We start from the raw sequence: 18,269 nt of genomic DNA, 5'->3' as shown, positions 1-18,269 counted from the left end.
GGAAAAACAGAAATTGTGATTGAAGCCTAATGTGATTATTAAATTTAAAAATATATATAATTTGAGTTGTTCACAATTAATTAATACCTTAAGTTTATGCCAATAAATTACTTATGATCCAGTGCTGATGAATTATGACATGGTTAAGCACCAAGATTTCAAAATAAGAGTCCTGGTGTATTGTGGGCTTGTTTATAATTAAAAGTCCCACATTTTGCAAGTTTTTTCCCCCTCAGGTTATTATTGAAATTTTGGTTACACTATATATATATACACAAACACACACACACATATATATATATATATATATATATATATATATATATATATACATATACATATATGGGTGCCGTCAGAATGAGAGTCGAAACAGCTAATAAAAACATCACAATAATCTACAAGTAATCCACACCACTCCAGTCCATCACCAGTCAACATCTAGAGAAGACAAAAGTTGCATGTTTGTAAGAAACAAAGCTATTATTAAGACGTTTTTAACTATAAACCATCGCTACTGGACAAAATCCATAATCCATAATAAAGTTTCCTCCAGTGAAAAATCCAGTCTATCTCCTGTTGTCTCTCACATCAAAATCCAGCCACATATTTGTTTAGAGCTATTTTTAAATGTTTTGGCTTGAAAACGCTGCTTGATCTGTGCAGATTTCTCTCCTGATTCAGTCCAGACCACTGTTTCACTGGAGGAAGTGCTATTATGGATTATGGATTATTTATAGCTAAAAATGTCTAAATGATGGATTTGTTTTAGCTTTTGTCTTTGTTTCAGCTTGTGTCTCAAGATGTTAACTGATGGACTGGAGTGGTGTGGATTACTGTTTGAGCTCTCATTCTGACGGCACCCATTCACTGCAGAGGATCCGTTGGTGAGCAATTGATGGGTCAACTGTTCCTTTAAGAATTCAGATGCACTCACCTCTCTCCCTCCTCGGCGGTGGAGGTCTTCTCCTCCTGCTCCTGTGACGATGTGGTGCTGACGGCGCTGCGGGCGGGGCTGCTGTCGGCGGAGGCACTGGTCGTGGTGGCGGTGGGCGGAGCCGTGTTGGTGTTCTGCTTGAGGGTCTGTAGTTTGGCGAGGGGGATGATGTCACAGCTGTGTGGGCGGTGCCAGACGGTGCGCTGGGTAGAAGCGTTGTAGTAGTAGAATCGGGACGTTTTGGAGTCGAATAGCTCCCACCACTGGTCCTGTCCACTGCGCTTGATCCGCACGCCCGCCGGGGCGTCCCACACGCACTCGCCCGTCAGCAGGTTGGCGTACATGCGCTCTCGGGTGCGCGGCTCGATGATTTCCACCCATTCCAACCTAAACACACACGAACATACAGACACTCGCTTTACACTCAGTAACGAATTAATGAATCACACGAAACCTTCAAGAACACGTCATATTTCAGCACAGATTCAAAAGTGGGAAAAATATATTTTTTTGTTCGTTGTTTTTTTTTTAGCATGATGCTAGCATGATTAACATTTTAGCATGTTTTAACAAATTGCTGGCATGATTATCATGTATTCAGCAGGATGCTACGATGTTTTGACACATTGTTAGTATGACTGTGTTGTTGACATTTTGTCAACATAATAACATGTTGTTAGCATGATTAGCATATGTTAACATGTTGCTAACATGTTTTAACACATTGTTAGTATGATTATTGTGTTGTTGGTATGTTTCTAACATGGTTAACATATGTTAGCATGTTGCTAACATGTTCTTTAACATGATTAACATGTTAGCATTTTGCCAGCATGTTTAACAATTTGTTAACATGTTTAAAACATGATTAGCATGTTGCTAACATATTTCTAACATAATTACCACGACGATATCATGTTAACATGATTAGCATGTTGGTAATATTTTCGTTAATGTGTTTTTTTAAATGTTTTATTTCATTAGTAACATGATTAGCATGTTGTTAACATGTATGTTGATGTTATGTCGTTAGCATGTTGCTAACATGTTTTTAACATAATTAGCACATTAATGTCATGTTGTTAACATGATAAGCCTGTTGCTAATGTTTTTGATAGCATGTTTTAACATTGGTAACTTGTTTAGCATGTTGTTAACATGTTGCTAACATATTTCTAACATATTTAGCATGTTGATGTCATGTTGTTAACATGATTAGCAAGTTGCTAACGTTTTTGCTAGCATGTTTTAACATTGGTAACATGATTAGCATGTTGTTAACATGTTGCTAACATATTTCTAACACAATTAGCATGTTGATGTCATGTTAACATGATTAGCAAGTTGCTAACGCTTTTGCTAGCATGTTTTAACTATGGTAACTTGATTAGCATGCAGTTAGCATGTTGCTAACATATTTCTAACATAATTATTATGTTGATGTCATGTTGTTAATATGATTAGCAAGTTGTTAGCATGTTGCTAACATATTTCTAACACAATTAGCATGTTGATGTCATGTTGTTAACATGATTAGCAAGTTGCTAACGTTTTTGCTAGCATGTTTTAACATTGGTAACATGATTAGCATGTTGTTAACATGTTGCTAACATATTTCTAACACAATTAGCATGTTGATGTCATGTTGTTAACATGATTAGCAAGTTGCTAACGTTTTTGCTAACATGTTTTAACTATGGTAACTTGATTAGCATGCAGTTACCATTTGCTAACATATTTCTAACATAATTATTATGTTGATGTCATGTTGTTAATATGATTAGCATGTTGCTAACATTTTTGCTAGCATGTTTTAACATTGGTAAATTGATTAGCATGATGTTAGCATGTAGCTAACATATTTCTAACACAATTAGCATGCTGATGTCATGTTGTTAACATGATTAGCCTGTTGCTAACATTTTTGCTAGCATGTTTTAACATTGGTAACATGATTAGCATGTTGTTGACATGTTGCTAACATATTTCTAACACAATTAGCATGTTGATGTCATGTTGTTAACATGATTAGCCTGTTGCTAACATTTTTGCTAGCATGTTTTAACATTGGTAACATAATTAGCATGTTGTTAGCATGTTGCATGAAACAGAAAATTGCTGTTTTGGGTGAAATAATTTGGTTGCCAAAATTTCAGTGCATCACTAGTTGCATTGAATATGTGGTTTCAGCATCACCATTTTGCTCCCAGACTTTGAAATTTTACTTTCAGTTCATCACTAAATTTGACATAGATTTGACATTATTTTTATTAAATTTAAATCATTTTTCTCCAGAATCCATGTTACTGTAATGCCAAACAAATTAAGTAAGCATTTAAATATCTCATTAATGAGAATCTAATGAAAATCAATATTTTATTTTATTTTTCCATAGAGAAATTTATTTATTATATTTATTAATATAATTAAAATGAATACAAAATGGTAATAATTTCAGAATTATAAAATTACTTTATGAAAATTAATTTGTTTGTTTTTTTAATTGTTACTGCAATGTAAAATAAAGATATTTAATAGAAAATAAAGATATATAAAATTTATTTAAATTGCACACACACATATAGTAATGAGAAAATAGAAGATATATTAAATTTATTTAAATAATATTACAGTAATAAGTCATTAATTTTTTTTTTCATTAATTACTTTTTGAACAGTAATAATTTTCAGAATTTGGACATTATTTTTATGACAAGTGAACTATTCTTTCTTTGAAATTATTGTTATTTAAATAATTTGTATTAGTATTGAGAATCTAATCAAAACCATTGTAATTAAAATTAAACAAAATTTTCCCTAAATAAAAAAAATTAAAAATGATAAATATATATTTTCTCTATGAAATTCTGCAAAAAAATAAAAATAAAAAGTGACTGCAAACAATTATATATATATATATATATATATACACTACCGTTCAAAAGTTTGGGGTCAGTACAGTTTTATTGTTTCTTTTTTTTTTTTAAGAAATTAATACTTTTATTCACCAAGGATGTATTAAGTTAATAATTAAAAGTTTATTAAAAGTTAATAATAAATAATTTACATTGTTATAAAATTATACTTGGTACTTTTTAAACTTGAAAATCACAGGTTCCAAAAAATATTTGGCAGCACAACTGTTGATATTATCCAACATTGATCATTCTAATAATAAATCTGCATATTAGAATGATTTCTGAAGGATCATGTGACACTTAAGACTGGAGTAACAGCTGATAAAAATTCAGCTTTTCATCACAGGAATAAATTCTATTTTAAAGTATGTTAAAATAAAAAACATTATTTCATATTGTAAAAACATTTTGCAATATTACTGTTTTTTTCTATATTTTTAATCAAATAAATGCAGCCTTGATGAGCATAAGAGACTTCTTTAAAGACTATTACAAGTCTTACCTACCCCAAACTTTTGAACGGTAGTGTGTATATATATATATATATATATATATATATATATATACAGTACTGTGCAAAAGTTTTAGGCCACTAGTATTTTCACCAGCTAAAAAATGGTTTAAAGTAAGTTATTTCTATCTTTTGCTGTAGTGTGTCAGTAGGAAACATCAGTTTACATTTCTAAACATTCATTTTTCCATTAATTGTAATAATCCAGTGAGATTTTTGTATGGAGCACAGGCTGTTGTCAGACTCCTTGTGCAAACAGAGATCTGATCTCTCCATCATTCAATCCAGTCTGTCTTAAGAAACAGAAAAAACGGAGACAGACTAAATCCAGAAGAACTGTGGCAACATCTCCACGATGCTTTAAGAGACCTACACCTACAAAGCTACAGTGCTGTTAAAATGTTAGGCAGTTAGGCACATAAAATAAGGATGCTGTCAAAAACAATGTCATAAATAGATTTTCTTTATCAAAGAACTTCTATTAACTAAAATAAATAAGCATCTGATGTGACCATCCTTTGAGTTTAAAGCAGCTTTTGCCCTATGTGCACTTGTGCATAGTTTTTCAGGTAGCTTTGCAGGTAGGTTACTTGAAACATCTTGGAGATGTTGCCACAGTTCTTCTGGATTTAGTCTGTCTCAGTTTTTCTGTTTCTTCATGTCATTCCAGAGACAGACTGGATGATGATGAGATCAGATCTGTGTGGAGCACTGGCTGTTGTCAGACTCCTTGTGCAAACAAAAATCTCACTAGATTATTACAATTAATGGCAGAATGTTTGGAAATGTAAACTGATGTTTCCTACTGACACACTACAGCAAAAGATAGAAATAACTTACTTTAAACCATTTTTAGCTGGTGAAAATACTAGTGGCCTAAAACTTTTGCACAGTACTGTATATAAAAAATATTACTTAGGTTTTGGGGTTTAATAAGACTTGTGAGATGCATCCCAATATGGAAAGAAAAGTCATAGAGGATTAGAGTCATATAAAGAGTCATCATGACTTGTCATATGAGTCACATATTACAGTGTGTGTATGTGTGTTATACAACATAAGCAGCAAAACCCCAACAAGCAGTGAGATGTTGGTTTCTTAAGATCGCTTTGCATTTGTTTACATTTTTAATATTTTATAAGCCTGAATAAAAATTGTATGAAGCCTAAATATGAAAACTAAAAACACTTTAATATTTTCTAAAGAAAATGTTGGTGCTGCTGTCGAACAAGACACATGATTTGAGAAAACATCCACATCTGAAACACAAACGCTGCAGAATTTGTCCAAAAACGTGTCGTTCTAAATAACGCAAAAGGTTGACACGTTCAAAAACTGACACAAAGACGTTTCACCGCTACAGGCTGCGTGTTTATCTGTGTTCAGATGGGATTTTCATTGTATATGTGCACTATGCGTGTGTGTTAATCAGCTCTGTTAATCCCATAGTAAATTTCTTCTGATCCCATAATCAAATCTAATCTGCTCTAATCCAGGATAACCTGATCGCCCAAATCCTGCTGAAAGCATTTTTGGGAAGCTGGTCAGAGGGGACGCTGGGTAATTTCATCTGTCTGGATCTTCCATCCGAATGTGCTGAAGCATATGATCGGATTGCACTCCTCAGGATTTCGATATGTTCAGCTAATGGATCTTCATAAACGTGTTATTCAGGAGGTGTATTCATAAGAGAAGTGCTCCAGACTCAATTTTATGGAGATCACGGTGACGATGCAATATTAGTGTGTACTATACAGTGCCTGCTATTCAAAAAGAGCATGTGAAACCATTAATTCAGTGAATGGTGACTAGTTGCCATCTTAGTTTTTGAAAGAAATTACTTCTATTCAACAAGGATGCGTTAAAATTATGTTCTTTTGAACTTTCTATTTATCAAAGAATCTAAAAGAATAAAATGCATCTTAGTTTCCACAAAGATATAAAGCTGCACAACTGCTTTTAACATTGCTAATAATCAGAAATGTTTCTTGAGCAGCAAATCAGCATATTAGAATGATTTCTGAAGAATCATGTGACACTGAAGACTGGAGTAATGATGCTGAAAATTCAGCTGCGCATCACAGAAATAAATTACATTTTAACAGATATTCACATAGAAAACAGAGCTATTAAATTACAATAATATATCAGAATTTTTAATGTATTTTTTTATTCAATAAAAGCAGCCTTGGTGAGCAGAAGAGACTTCTTTCAAAAAAATAGTATAAATATTGCTATTTATTTATTTATTTGTATAAATTTGGAACGACTGGTGCATGATCAAATAATCAAGAGAGAGCAGGGTTATTATAGTAAACTAAAACTAAACCTAAAATAATTTTCAAAAAACATTTTTGTTACTGGAAATACAATAGAAATTAAATGAAATGAAAAAGAATATAAAAAATATTATAGTTAGCATTTCTCATTTTAATTTAGCTTAACTTGGTGAACTAAAATAACTGAAAATAAAAATGAAATAAAAATGAATAAAAACTATCTATATATATGGTATCAAATCTATTTATTATCTGTATCTCTCTTTATGTATGTAAAAAGTGGAAATGCAAGTCTTGTTTATATATATACATATATATATATACACACACACACACACACACACACACACACATACATATATATATATATATATATATATATAGAATTAACTAAAAAAATGAAATTGGAACTGCAAGTGGAAATGCAAGTCTTGTTTATATATATATATATATATATATAATTAACAAATTAAAATGAAATTAAAAGTTATTATTAATTATAATTAAAAGTTAAAATTAAAGTGGAAGTTATGAAAAAAATTTAATCTAATTCAAAATATTAATAAAACTATACTAGTATTTCAAAGTGGAAATGCAAGTCTTGTTTATATATATATATATATATATATATATTTATATTAATTATATATATATATATATAAATATAAATATATATATTTATTTATTTATTTATATATATATATATATATATATATGTATGTATGTATATATATATAAATAAATAAATTATTTATAAATTATGATTAACTGAAATTAAAATGAAAGTGGATTAAATCTAATTCAAAATATTAATAAAACTATACTAGTATTTCAAAGTGGAAATGCAAGTCTTATTAATTTTCTGAAAAAGAAGAAAAAAATTAAATTAAAGAAATCTCAAAATTACATGAGTTTATGCTTAAAAAAATAACAATTTTCTGTCAGTGAAGTAAAGGTAAAACAAACTCGATTTTCCTTTGAATTAAGATTATTTTTCTGACCCCACTGACAGATATTTGTTTTTGTTCAAAGTAAAAACTCAATTCATTTTGATACATTTTTCAGACAACAGCACTTCATATCTTCAGTCTTTCTGCTTCTCTTGATTGTTAGATATTTGTATTGGATTTTTTCTTGTTTATTTTTGCAGCGTAGCCTGATGAACTGAGTTTATTGAATGGCAACGTTAGTAATGGTTTGATAAGTGACGGTGCGGGTGGAGTCGAGCAGATGCGCCGGTATTGATTGACAGGCTTTCTGCTGCAGTGCTGTTAACAGCCGCCATCTGCAGCAATTACTGACCGTGCTTTACAAAGACGCCCTTTACAAGGTGCCACTAATCACGCGGTCGGATTTAAAGCTGTCGCTCAAAGCATTCACCGCCGACCGCTGGACCGCAGCAGGTGAAATCACACAGCAGTGAATAAAATGCAACACCTACTATCACAGAGACAGAAAATGCATATGACAGAGATTATTCAAATCAGACTGAGCACATGTATCCTCAAAAATAACTCGAATGCCTCAGCCGAATGTACAGGTCAAAGGTCACGTGGTGACCATCACTACAATCCTTCTGTCAGTCTATTAACCTCTCCAGCTCGTTTCTATCCATTCTTCTGTCTACGACCTGCACTTTACCTCTCTCACCGAGTCTATATATAGAGATCTTCATCTGTCCTTCATCTCTACAGATAAACGAGAGCACAGGGATTTAATGTGACGAATGACAACCAAAGTCCAGCTGATAACACATGGATAGAGAAAGAGTTAAGGGGGTAGTTTTTAATTTACTCAGAGATAGAGCAGTGTGATTAATCGTTAAATGATCGCAATCTCGATTCAATCACCCATGCAATCTTATTTCTAAATGAAAACAAATTGTGTGTCTATTAAACCTTTGACAAAGTCTTTTCAATCACACAGTATTATTTCTGTCTTAAAATCACTCATATTATCACACAAGTTCTGGGATAAACGTTTATAGGTCGGATATAAACACTGATGTCTATGGTAGCTATCAAAATACAGCAAATCATTTTTTTAAAGTAATTTTCGCTTCAAATTGGCAAATAACGTTTGTTGATTACAATGATGATTACATTGTTTTGCCACTAGGTGGCGACAAGTTACTGTTAAAAAATATATTTGTCATTGAATCATTCATTTAAAAGATTTGTTCAAAAATGTTGATTTATTCAGTAATTGAACAAGTAAAGTATTTATGAGTGAGTCACTGAATCATTCATTTAAAACATTCATTAAAAAAATGCTGATTCATTCAGTAACGGAACAAGTGAAGTATTTATGGGTGAGTCATTGAATCATTCGTTTAAATGACTCGTTAAAAATGCTGATTCATTCAGTAATGGAACAAGTATTTATGAATAAGTCATTGAATCAGTATTTTTGAGTCATTGAATCATTCATTTAAAATATCTGAATGAGTCATTGAATCATTTGTTTAAAAGATTTGTTCAAAAATGCTGATTCATTCAGTAATTAAAACAAGTAAAGTATTTACGGGTGAGTCACTGAATCATTCGTTTAAAAGACTCGTTAAAAATGCTGATTCATTCAGTAATAGAACAAGTATTTATGAGTGAGTCATTGAATCAGTATTTTTGAGTCACTGAATCATTCATTTAAAATATCTGAATGAGTCACTGAATCATTCATTTAAAACATGCATTAAAAAATGCTGATTCATTCAGTAATTGAACAAGTATTTATGAGTGAGTCATTGAATCATTCATTTTAAAAATTCATTCAAAAATGCTGATTCATTCAGTAATTGAACAAGTATTTATGAATAAGTCATTGAATCAGTATTTTTGAGTCACTGAATCATTCATTTAAAATATCTGAATGAGTCACTGAATCATTCATTTAAAACATGCATTAAAAAATGCTGATTCATTCAGTAATGGAGCAAGTGAAGTATTTATGAGTGAGTCATTGAATCATTCATTTAAAAGACTCGTTAAAAATGCTGATTCATTCAGTAATGGAGCAAGTGAAGTATTTATGGGTGAGTCATTGAATCATTCATTTAAAAGACTCGTTAAAAATGCTGATTCATTCAGTAATGGAGCAAGTGAAGTATTTATGAGTGAGTCATTGAATCATTCATTTTAAAAATTCATTAAAAAATGCTGATTCATTCAGTAATTGAACAAGTATTTATGAGTGAGTCATTGAATCATTCATTTAAAAAAATCATTCAAAAATGCTGATTCATTCAGTAATGGAACAAGTGAAGTATTTATGGGTGAGTCATTGAATCATTCGTTTAAAAGACTCGTTAAAAATGCTGATTCATTCAGTAATGGAGCAAGTGAAGTATTTATGGGTGAGTCATTGAATCATTCATTTAAACGTTTTGTTCAAAAACTCAGATTAATTAAATAATGGAACAAGTGAAGTATTTATAAGTGAGTCACTGAATCATTTATTTAAAAGATTCCTTCAAAACACTGATTCATTCAGTAATGGAACAAGTGAAGTATTTATGAGCGAGTCACTGAATCATTCATTTAAAAGATTTGTTCAAAAATGCTGATTCATTCAGTAATGTAACAAGTTAAGCATTATTTATGGGTGAGTCACTGAATCATTGAAGTTTCTATTATTAGAAAATTTCATTTTTGGGTGAACTATCCCTTTAAAAGAGGGCAAACTGCACTGACTTGAGAATCATAAATCATCTCTTAAGAGCTTTGGAGCTCATGGTGAACCTTGAGAGGTTTATACGGCATCGATGAAAATCAATTTCTCTGTGGAGACAATGAATGGGATTTTACCTCTGCAACCCGACTGTTGCTCTCAGTGGCCTCTTTAAAGACAACGAGAGAATGAACAGGCAGGATTTAGAGAAAAGAAAACAATGAAGATGACGAGAGGGAACAGAGAGAGAGAGACACGATCCTCAGTGAAGTGCGACGGCTGCTATTAGACCCATAATTCTCCATGTTCTCCACTAACACGCCTCACCTTGGCCACAAACCTCATTTTAAAGATGGCACACTGTTATTAATGGTGTTCGCTCAGGCAGCGCTGCAGCTCATTCTCACGCGTACGGATCTGAACTGACCGCGCACACTAAGTACACTAAACGCTCGTGCTACAGACACAAATGACATTTCACAACCGCCTTGCAAGCAGTTAATAAGGCCTTAGCAGCCGTGTTTCAGCGCTGAGGCCATCTGGAGAGTTTTTGGTTTGTGTTGATGGAGGTGTAAAGCCAGAGATCAGAGGAAGAGACTGATGAGTCCATCAGAGCCCTGTCGTAAAAGTCAATTAGCAGAACGGACACTGACATCTCATTTCAAACAGAATTAATGGAGCAATCGCTGTCCCAAACTCACGCTGAAATCTAATGTGAAGGAAAATCTATTTATAGATCGAGATCAAAGAGAGTCCAGAGAGGTCAAAGCAAACTTGAGAAGAGCTGAAAAGAGAAAAAGAGCCGTAAAACACAGTCAAAAAGCATGGTACAAAATGCAAACGAAAACAAAACAACAACAAAACAATAAAATGGTTAAAATGTGCTAAACCTTCTGAAAATGTTATTCACCCATCCCAGGATGACATATTAAATATTTAAATAACAAATAAACATAAAATAAATATATAATAGCAAATTAATTCTATCTTATTCTTCTTCACTTTTTCTATGGTACTAAATGTTTCAATAAAATTTGGTTTAGAAACTTACTTTGAAACTATTTTCAAGAAGAAACTGCTAGTAAATTTCACAAATAATTACAAAGGAATAGCAATATTATATTTTGCTAATATTATTAGTAGTCGATTTAAACCAAAACTAAAAATAAAAACATTATTAAAAAAAAAAAAAAGAAGAAAAAGTAAATAAAAGGTAACTAAAATAATATAAAACATAGTTTTTTCAACTTCATGCACTTAAAAACCATAACTACAACTGAAATGAAAATCCATGAAACTATATAGACACACACACATATATATAAAATAAACAAAATGACAAAAACACATACAATTACTAAAACTTTAAAATGAAAACAGAAAATATAAACATTAAAACTGATTGAAAATATTAAACTATAATATTAAAAACTATAATAGCATCTAAATTATACTAAAATAATTTATATTAAATGTGTGTAATCAATTAATAATATAATCATTTAATTAAACGGGAAATTTTGAATTAGAAAGACTAAAATATTTTCCTGTAAAATATATTCCAGTTATTTTATATAAAACTTTATAAAAACACACACACACACACATACACATATCTATTTATCTATCCATCTACCTACCTATATATATATATATATATATATATATATATAGGTCACAGTTGAGGTCAAAAGTTTACACACACCTTGCAGAATCTGCAAAATGTTAATTTATGATTTTGAGATGCATCTTTTCACACTGAGGACAACTGAGGGACTCATATGCAACTATTACAGAATGTTCAAACGCTCACTAATACTCCAGAAGGAAAAACCATGAATTAAGAGATGGGGGTGAAAACTTTTGAACAGAATGAAGATGTGTACATTTTTCTTATTTTTCCTAAATATCATATTTTTTTCATTTAGTACTGCCCTTCCGAAGCTACAGAAGATACTTACATGTTTCCCAGAAGACAAAATAAGTGAAATTTACCCTGATCTTCAAATTCAAAGCGTTTTCACCCCCCGTCTCGTAATGCATCGTGTTTCCTTCTGGAGCATCAGTGAGTGTTTGAACCTTCTGTAATAGTTGCATATGATGAATCTCAATATCATACAGTCATTGTTGGAAAGGATTCAAATACATAAAAATGCTGAAAACTAAAGAACAAATGAACCAAAAGAACAGCAGGCAGTTTAACTGTTCAGGACAAACAAGGGACTCATGAACAACTATCACTAAATCAAAAAAACACAGCTGTGGATCATTCAGGCAACAACACAGTATTAAGAATCAAGTGTATGTAAACTTTTGAATGGGGTCATTTTTATAAATTCAACTGTTATTTTGTCTTGTGGACTATATGTAAACATCTGTTATGTAAAATATCTTAATCAGGTCAGCACTAAATAAAAAAAATAACGTGCATTTTGTATGATCCCTCTTATTTTGGTTAACTATATATATATATATATACACAAAAATGTACATTTAAAAAAACTATTTCAGGGTCAGTCTGAGAAATCTGAGTTACTGTGGGTGAATCATCTTTCTCAGCTCCTCTCCACAGACATAATCTGACACCTCGAGCCACTGATCATCATTCATCCTAATAAACTTCCTCCTCCCCTCTGATTCCTGCATCCGCTCATCTGGATCTCTCAGATTCATCAGATACTGCAGCAGCAGCTCTACATTCATCCTGACCTTCACACGCTCAGAAACCCGGACAAATCTGACAGATTCCTGATCTGTTTGTCTGAATCTGAATTAAACTGCACCAACAACACAAACACACTCTCAGAGCTCAAGCATTACGGGCTTTTCTGATAAAAAAGGGGGGCTGATGGTTATTATAATTCTGATATTCATGAGATACAAAGGTTATGTACAAACAGTAGATCATTTTTAGGGTCATCAGAACTCAAAGCAAAGCATTATTAGTCAGTCTGAAGGGGTTAATTGTGCAATAATGAGCAGCTGACTGTACCAAGTAGATAATACTGTATGCATAAATATATATCTAACCCAAATTATTGAAAAACAGAAGTGCAGTCAGTGGATTCTGGAATATAATAACCAAAATATCAGTATATTAATATTTTTATTATATTAGAACTGAGGTAAGACTAAAGTAAGAGTGAACTAGTCACAAAAAGGCAGACTAATTAGCCAGTATTTGGCCATTTTAAGATTATTATGGTCATTTTACAGTTTATTCAGAGAAACTGATGGGTGAATCGAACTTCACAGAGAAAAAAAGATCGAACAGAGCTGACAAGTGGTGTAAGATACTGACAACAAAGATTACCAAATACAACCCTAGTAAAAAAAAAAAAAAATTAAAATGCATTTATTTTATACTAAGTATAGTTAAAGTCTAAAATACTTGGTGAAATATCGCTCCTGACTTACTGTAATTAAACTTTATTTGGAGTACTACTTGTGCACAATGCACATTTCTTAATATTAGGCCTAAAATATGTTTTAATGTCACTATTGATGAGGATTATATTGTACTGTATGTACTACATGATCTTTAAATACTATTGTTCTTTAAATGCAAAATATATATAAATATAAAGTGTACCTGAAGTATACTTAGCAATAGTTCAACTTTAGCACAATCAAATACACTTAAGTATAACTTTAGTTGGACTTCAGCATTACTTCTGCACAATTAAAGTGCATTACGTAAGTACACCAGTTTAACATACTAAAAGTGCAACTGCAGGATATTTTTATTAAGCGCATAATATGCAAATGTATTTACAGTGTACTTAGCATGACATAAATGTATTTTAAATACATTTTGGAATATTTATTTTTCACTAGAGAACTGAAAAAAAAAGAGAGAAAGAAAAAGAAAAAGGTACTAAACCTTCTGAAAATGTTATTCAGCTCAAATGAAAGATCATGTGGGACCTAATATTACACTGACAAATTCACTAATTCCCGAAGTAAATCTCACAAATAATTAATTACAAATAAATAAAGTAACAGTGAATTAAATGTGACATTTTAAGTTTCTCCTTGTGTCACTGGATTATTTGATTTTCTGTCTGTAACCAAAATATTGTGCAAAATAAGTCTCATTTAGTTTCAGAAAATTGTGAACATCTCATTTGTGATCATTCAAGTGGATCACAAATACATATACACATACAGTGAGGTACAAACATCTAAAACATATTTATTTTCATATAAACCTGAAAATAGAGTACATTTTATATTAATTTCAGTCCATTTGTAAACAAAGATTTTTTTAGACTGTGCACATTCTAATGAAATGTAAGTGAATGGGTGATATATTACATCTATATACAGATATAGATGTAGACAGATATATAGACGTAATATTTTTATATAAATAAAATATATATGTGACCTTGGATCACAAAACCAGTTATAATGGTCAATTTTTTGTCAAAAATCATCTGAAAGCTGAATAAATAAGCTTTCCATTGGTGTATTTGTTAAGATAGGACAATTTTTGGCCAAGATACAACTACTTAAAAATCTGAGGGTGCAAAAAAATCAAAATTTTGAGAAAAGTTGTCCAAAATAACTTCTTAGCAATGCATATTACTAATCAAAAATGAAATTTCCCTATATTTATGTTAGGAAATTTACAAAATATCTTCATGGAACATGATCTTTACTTAATATCCTAATGGTTTTTGGCATAAAACAAAAATTTATAATTTTGACCAATACAATGTATTTTTGGCTATTGCTACAAATATACCCGTGATACTTAAGACTTTGGTCTTAAGGTTTTGTGGTCCAGGCTCACATATAAATAAATAAAAAAAAAAAAAAAAAGTAAAAAGTAAAAATAAAATGAAGTATAATCATTGTTTATGAAATAGTGTATAAAATTACATAAATATTTTTATGTAACCATTAAAATAAAGTCTAAAAATGCATGAAAATTTAAATGGAATTTAGAAAAAAATAAAACTGATTTAATAAATAATTATAAAAATTACTATTATTATTACGAAATAAAAAAATAAAAATTGCATGAAAATGCATGATTTGTAGGGGGGAAAAAAATTAATTTTTGATGATTATTCTGATAAAACTGATTGTGATTTTTTTTTAAATGCAGATGTGCTGTGCTTGTTTGTAAGGCTGCATAATCTGCCCAAAAATCTGTGATTATATATCATTGTTTATGAAATTATGAGTTTAATTATTATTGTTGTTGTTAGGATTATTATTATTACTTAATAAAAATCTAAAAGTGACAAAATAAAAACAAAATAAAGTATTTTAAAAAATTATAAGAATAATACTTACTATTATTACTTCTATATAAAAGAAACTATAAAAATATAAAATATAATGAAATTAGTGCTGTCAAATGATTAATCGTGATTAATCGCATCCAAAAAAAGTTGTACTTCTTTTTTGTCTTTGTTTTTATTGTAGTTGTCTTTTAGTTTATTACTTGCATCTAGGTTCTTATTATTAATAACAAAGATAAAATAACAGAAAATGACTATGCCATGATATAAATTGTTGTTGTGAAATAAAATTACTATATCATGAAATAAGTATTACTATATATATACCAATATAGCAAAGATCTCTACATATCTGTAGATTTGGTAGTTGTTCACCATAATCCTGTGTAGTGGCACGTAATGTGATTATTATTATTTTATTTTATTTTTTCAAAGGGGGGATGAAATGCTTTGTTTTAATAGATAAAATAACTATGATCTCCATTTGGATCATCTATTATTCAGTTGCTTTTCCTGTTGTTCTGTTTTTTCATAGTATCGGCTCAGTAGTAGTATCATGATATTTTAGTCAGGTATCAAAGTCAAAATCAACCAAAAACTGCAATGAAAGCATGCATATGAAGCATAATGCATGCATAAAGAATAAATGCATCGCTGTGTGTCAGAAGTAAGAGTATCTGCAGAAATGTGAAATCTCTGAGGACTGAGAGAATCTCTGCTGTCACTCGTGTGCCGTTGCTAAGATCTGCAGCAGCGTCAGACGGCCAATGACTGCAGCAGACCACTCACAGTAAGTGTGTGTGTATATATGTGTGGGATTACTTGAAAGTGAATCAGTAATCCCACAGGAGCAGATGCAGCGAGAAATAATTAATACGCACATTTCCAGAAAGTTATGTTACAGTATTCTAACACTACAAATCTCAGCGGACACATTATTTAGCAGCGTAAAAGCAAAGTCATGAGAGAATCAACTGCTATTCTCTGTTCAACTGCAGATGACTTGAATGTGCTGACGTCAGCAGTGTCAACAACAGCATCAAGTGTGTGCTAAAAGTGCCAAAATGCCTAAATAGACAGCCTTGTCCAAATATACAACATGTACAGCAGTTTCTGAGAAGCGAGTAACAACATTAGATCTGATGTGATTATGAAGGCTCCCTGAATTTGATCATATCATTAACAAGAAGTATAAGCTGATTTAGCAAACACAACAAATGAAATTTAGTTCAACAATGACATCAACAATGATAAAATGTCAGACAGTAATTTGCAATAATGTAGGCCTTAAAAAATGTTCTTCTTTAAAAAAAGAGCTGGGGGTTTTGTAGTGAAAATTGTTACAGCAATGAAATGCAAAAAAAAAAAAGAAAAAAAAGAAGTGCTTATTTATAGGTCTGCATAATTTGGCCAAAATATTGTGATTATTTATCATTTTGTCTCTAAAAAAAAATTTAAATATAATAATAATAATAATAATAACTAAAATTATAATTTTTATTATTATTACTTAATGAAATAATGAAATAAAAACTAAATAAAATAAAAAATATTTATAAAAATTACTATTATTATTACTAAATAAAAAAATAAAAATAGCATGAAAATGCACGATTTGAAGGGGAAAAATTTATTTATTTTTGATGATTATTCTGATAAAACTGATTGTGATTTTTTTTTAAAATCCAGATTTGCTGTGCTTGTTTGTAAGGCTGCATAATTTACCCAAAAATCTGTGATTATATATCTTTATGTTTATAAAATTAGGATTTTCATTATTATTAATGTTGTTAGCATTATTATTATTAATTAATAAAAATCTAAAAATGGCTAAAAAAAAACAAAATATGAAAATTAAAAAATCAAGTATTAAAAAAAAAAAATAATACTTACTATTATTGCATACAATAGTATTACATAATAATACTTACTATTATTAGTGCAGTCAAACGATTAATCACATTATATATAAATAGTATATATATATATATATATATATATATATATATACACACACACACACACACACACACACACACACACACACAGTACGCACACGTATATTATATAAACAAAAACTTTTATTTTGGATGCAATTAATTGCGATTAATCATTTGACAGCACTTAACAAATAAATAATAAAATAATAAATATATTATAATATAATAAAATAGTAATAAACAATAAGATTATAAAAACATCACGATTAATCACATCCAAAAAAAAAGTTTTTGTACATAATATATGTGTGTGTACTGTGTATATTTATTATCTATATATAAATGCACACACACATGCATGGATATATTTAAGAAAAATATGTTACGATTATATATTCAATAAAAATACACATGTAAATAATGTAAATATTTATATATATATATATATATATATACTTTTATTTTGGATGCAATTAATTGCGATTAACCATTTGACAGCACTAAACAAATAAATAAATAAAATAATAAATATATTATAATATAATAAAATAGTAATAAACTATAAGAATTTTAAAAATTATTATTATATATTTATTATCACTAAATAAAAAAAAAGCAGTTTCTTCAGCATTTACTGTGAACTGAGACTCTGAAAACACTGATCATGATCTGCTTGTGTGTAAATGAACACAGTGACATGCTTCACGTCAAAACATGCATTGCATGCATTTATTTAATTAAACTACAGCCTTTGTGATTTGATAAT

The 18,269-nt window shown here is 30.1% G+C and overlaps 1 protein-coding gene across 1 annotated transcript in view; it reads right to left on the bottom strand.

Annotated features, from left to right (window-relative positions):
* The window catches only part of arhgap39 (Rho GTPase activating protein 39), a 65,026-nt gene that overhangs the window by 27,413 nt on the left and 19,344 nt on the right, over nt 1–18,269 (bottom strand). The window contains exon 2 of the mRNA XM_051138544.1: nt 935–1,321. Within this exon, the coding sequence (XP_050994501.1) occupies nt 935–1,321 (387 nt within the window). The remainder of the gene's footprint in view (nt 1–934; nt 1,322–18,269) is intronic.

Source organism: Labeo rohita, chromosome 20 (assembly GCF_022985175.1).
Source record: "Labeo rohita strain BAU-BD-2019 chromosome 20, IGBB_LRoh.1.0, whole genome shotgun sequence".
NCBI classification, from domain to species: Eukaryota; Metazoa; Chordata; class Actinopteri; order Cypriniformes; family Cyprinidae; genus Labeo; species Labeo rohita.
The sequence above is the reverse complement of the archived record's forward strand: the minus strand, read 5'-3'. Positions and strand labels throughout refer to the sequence as shown.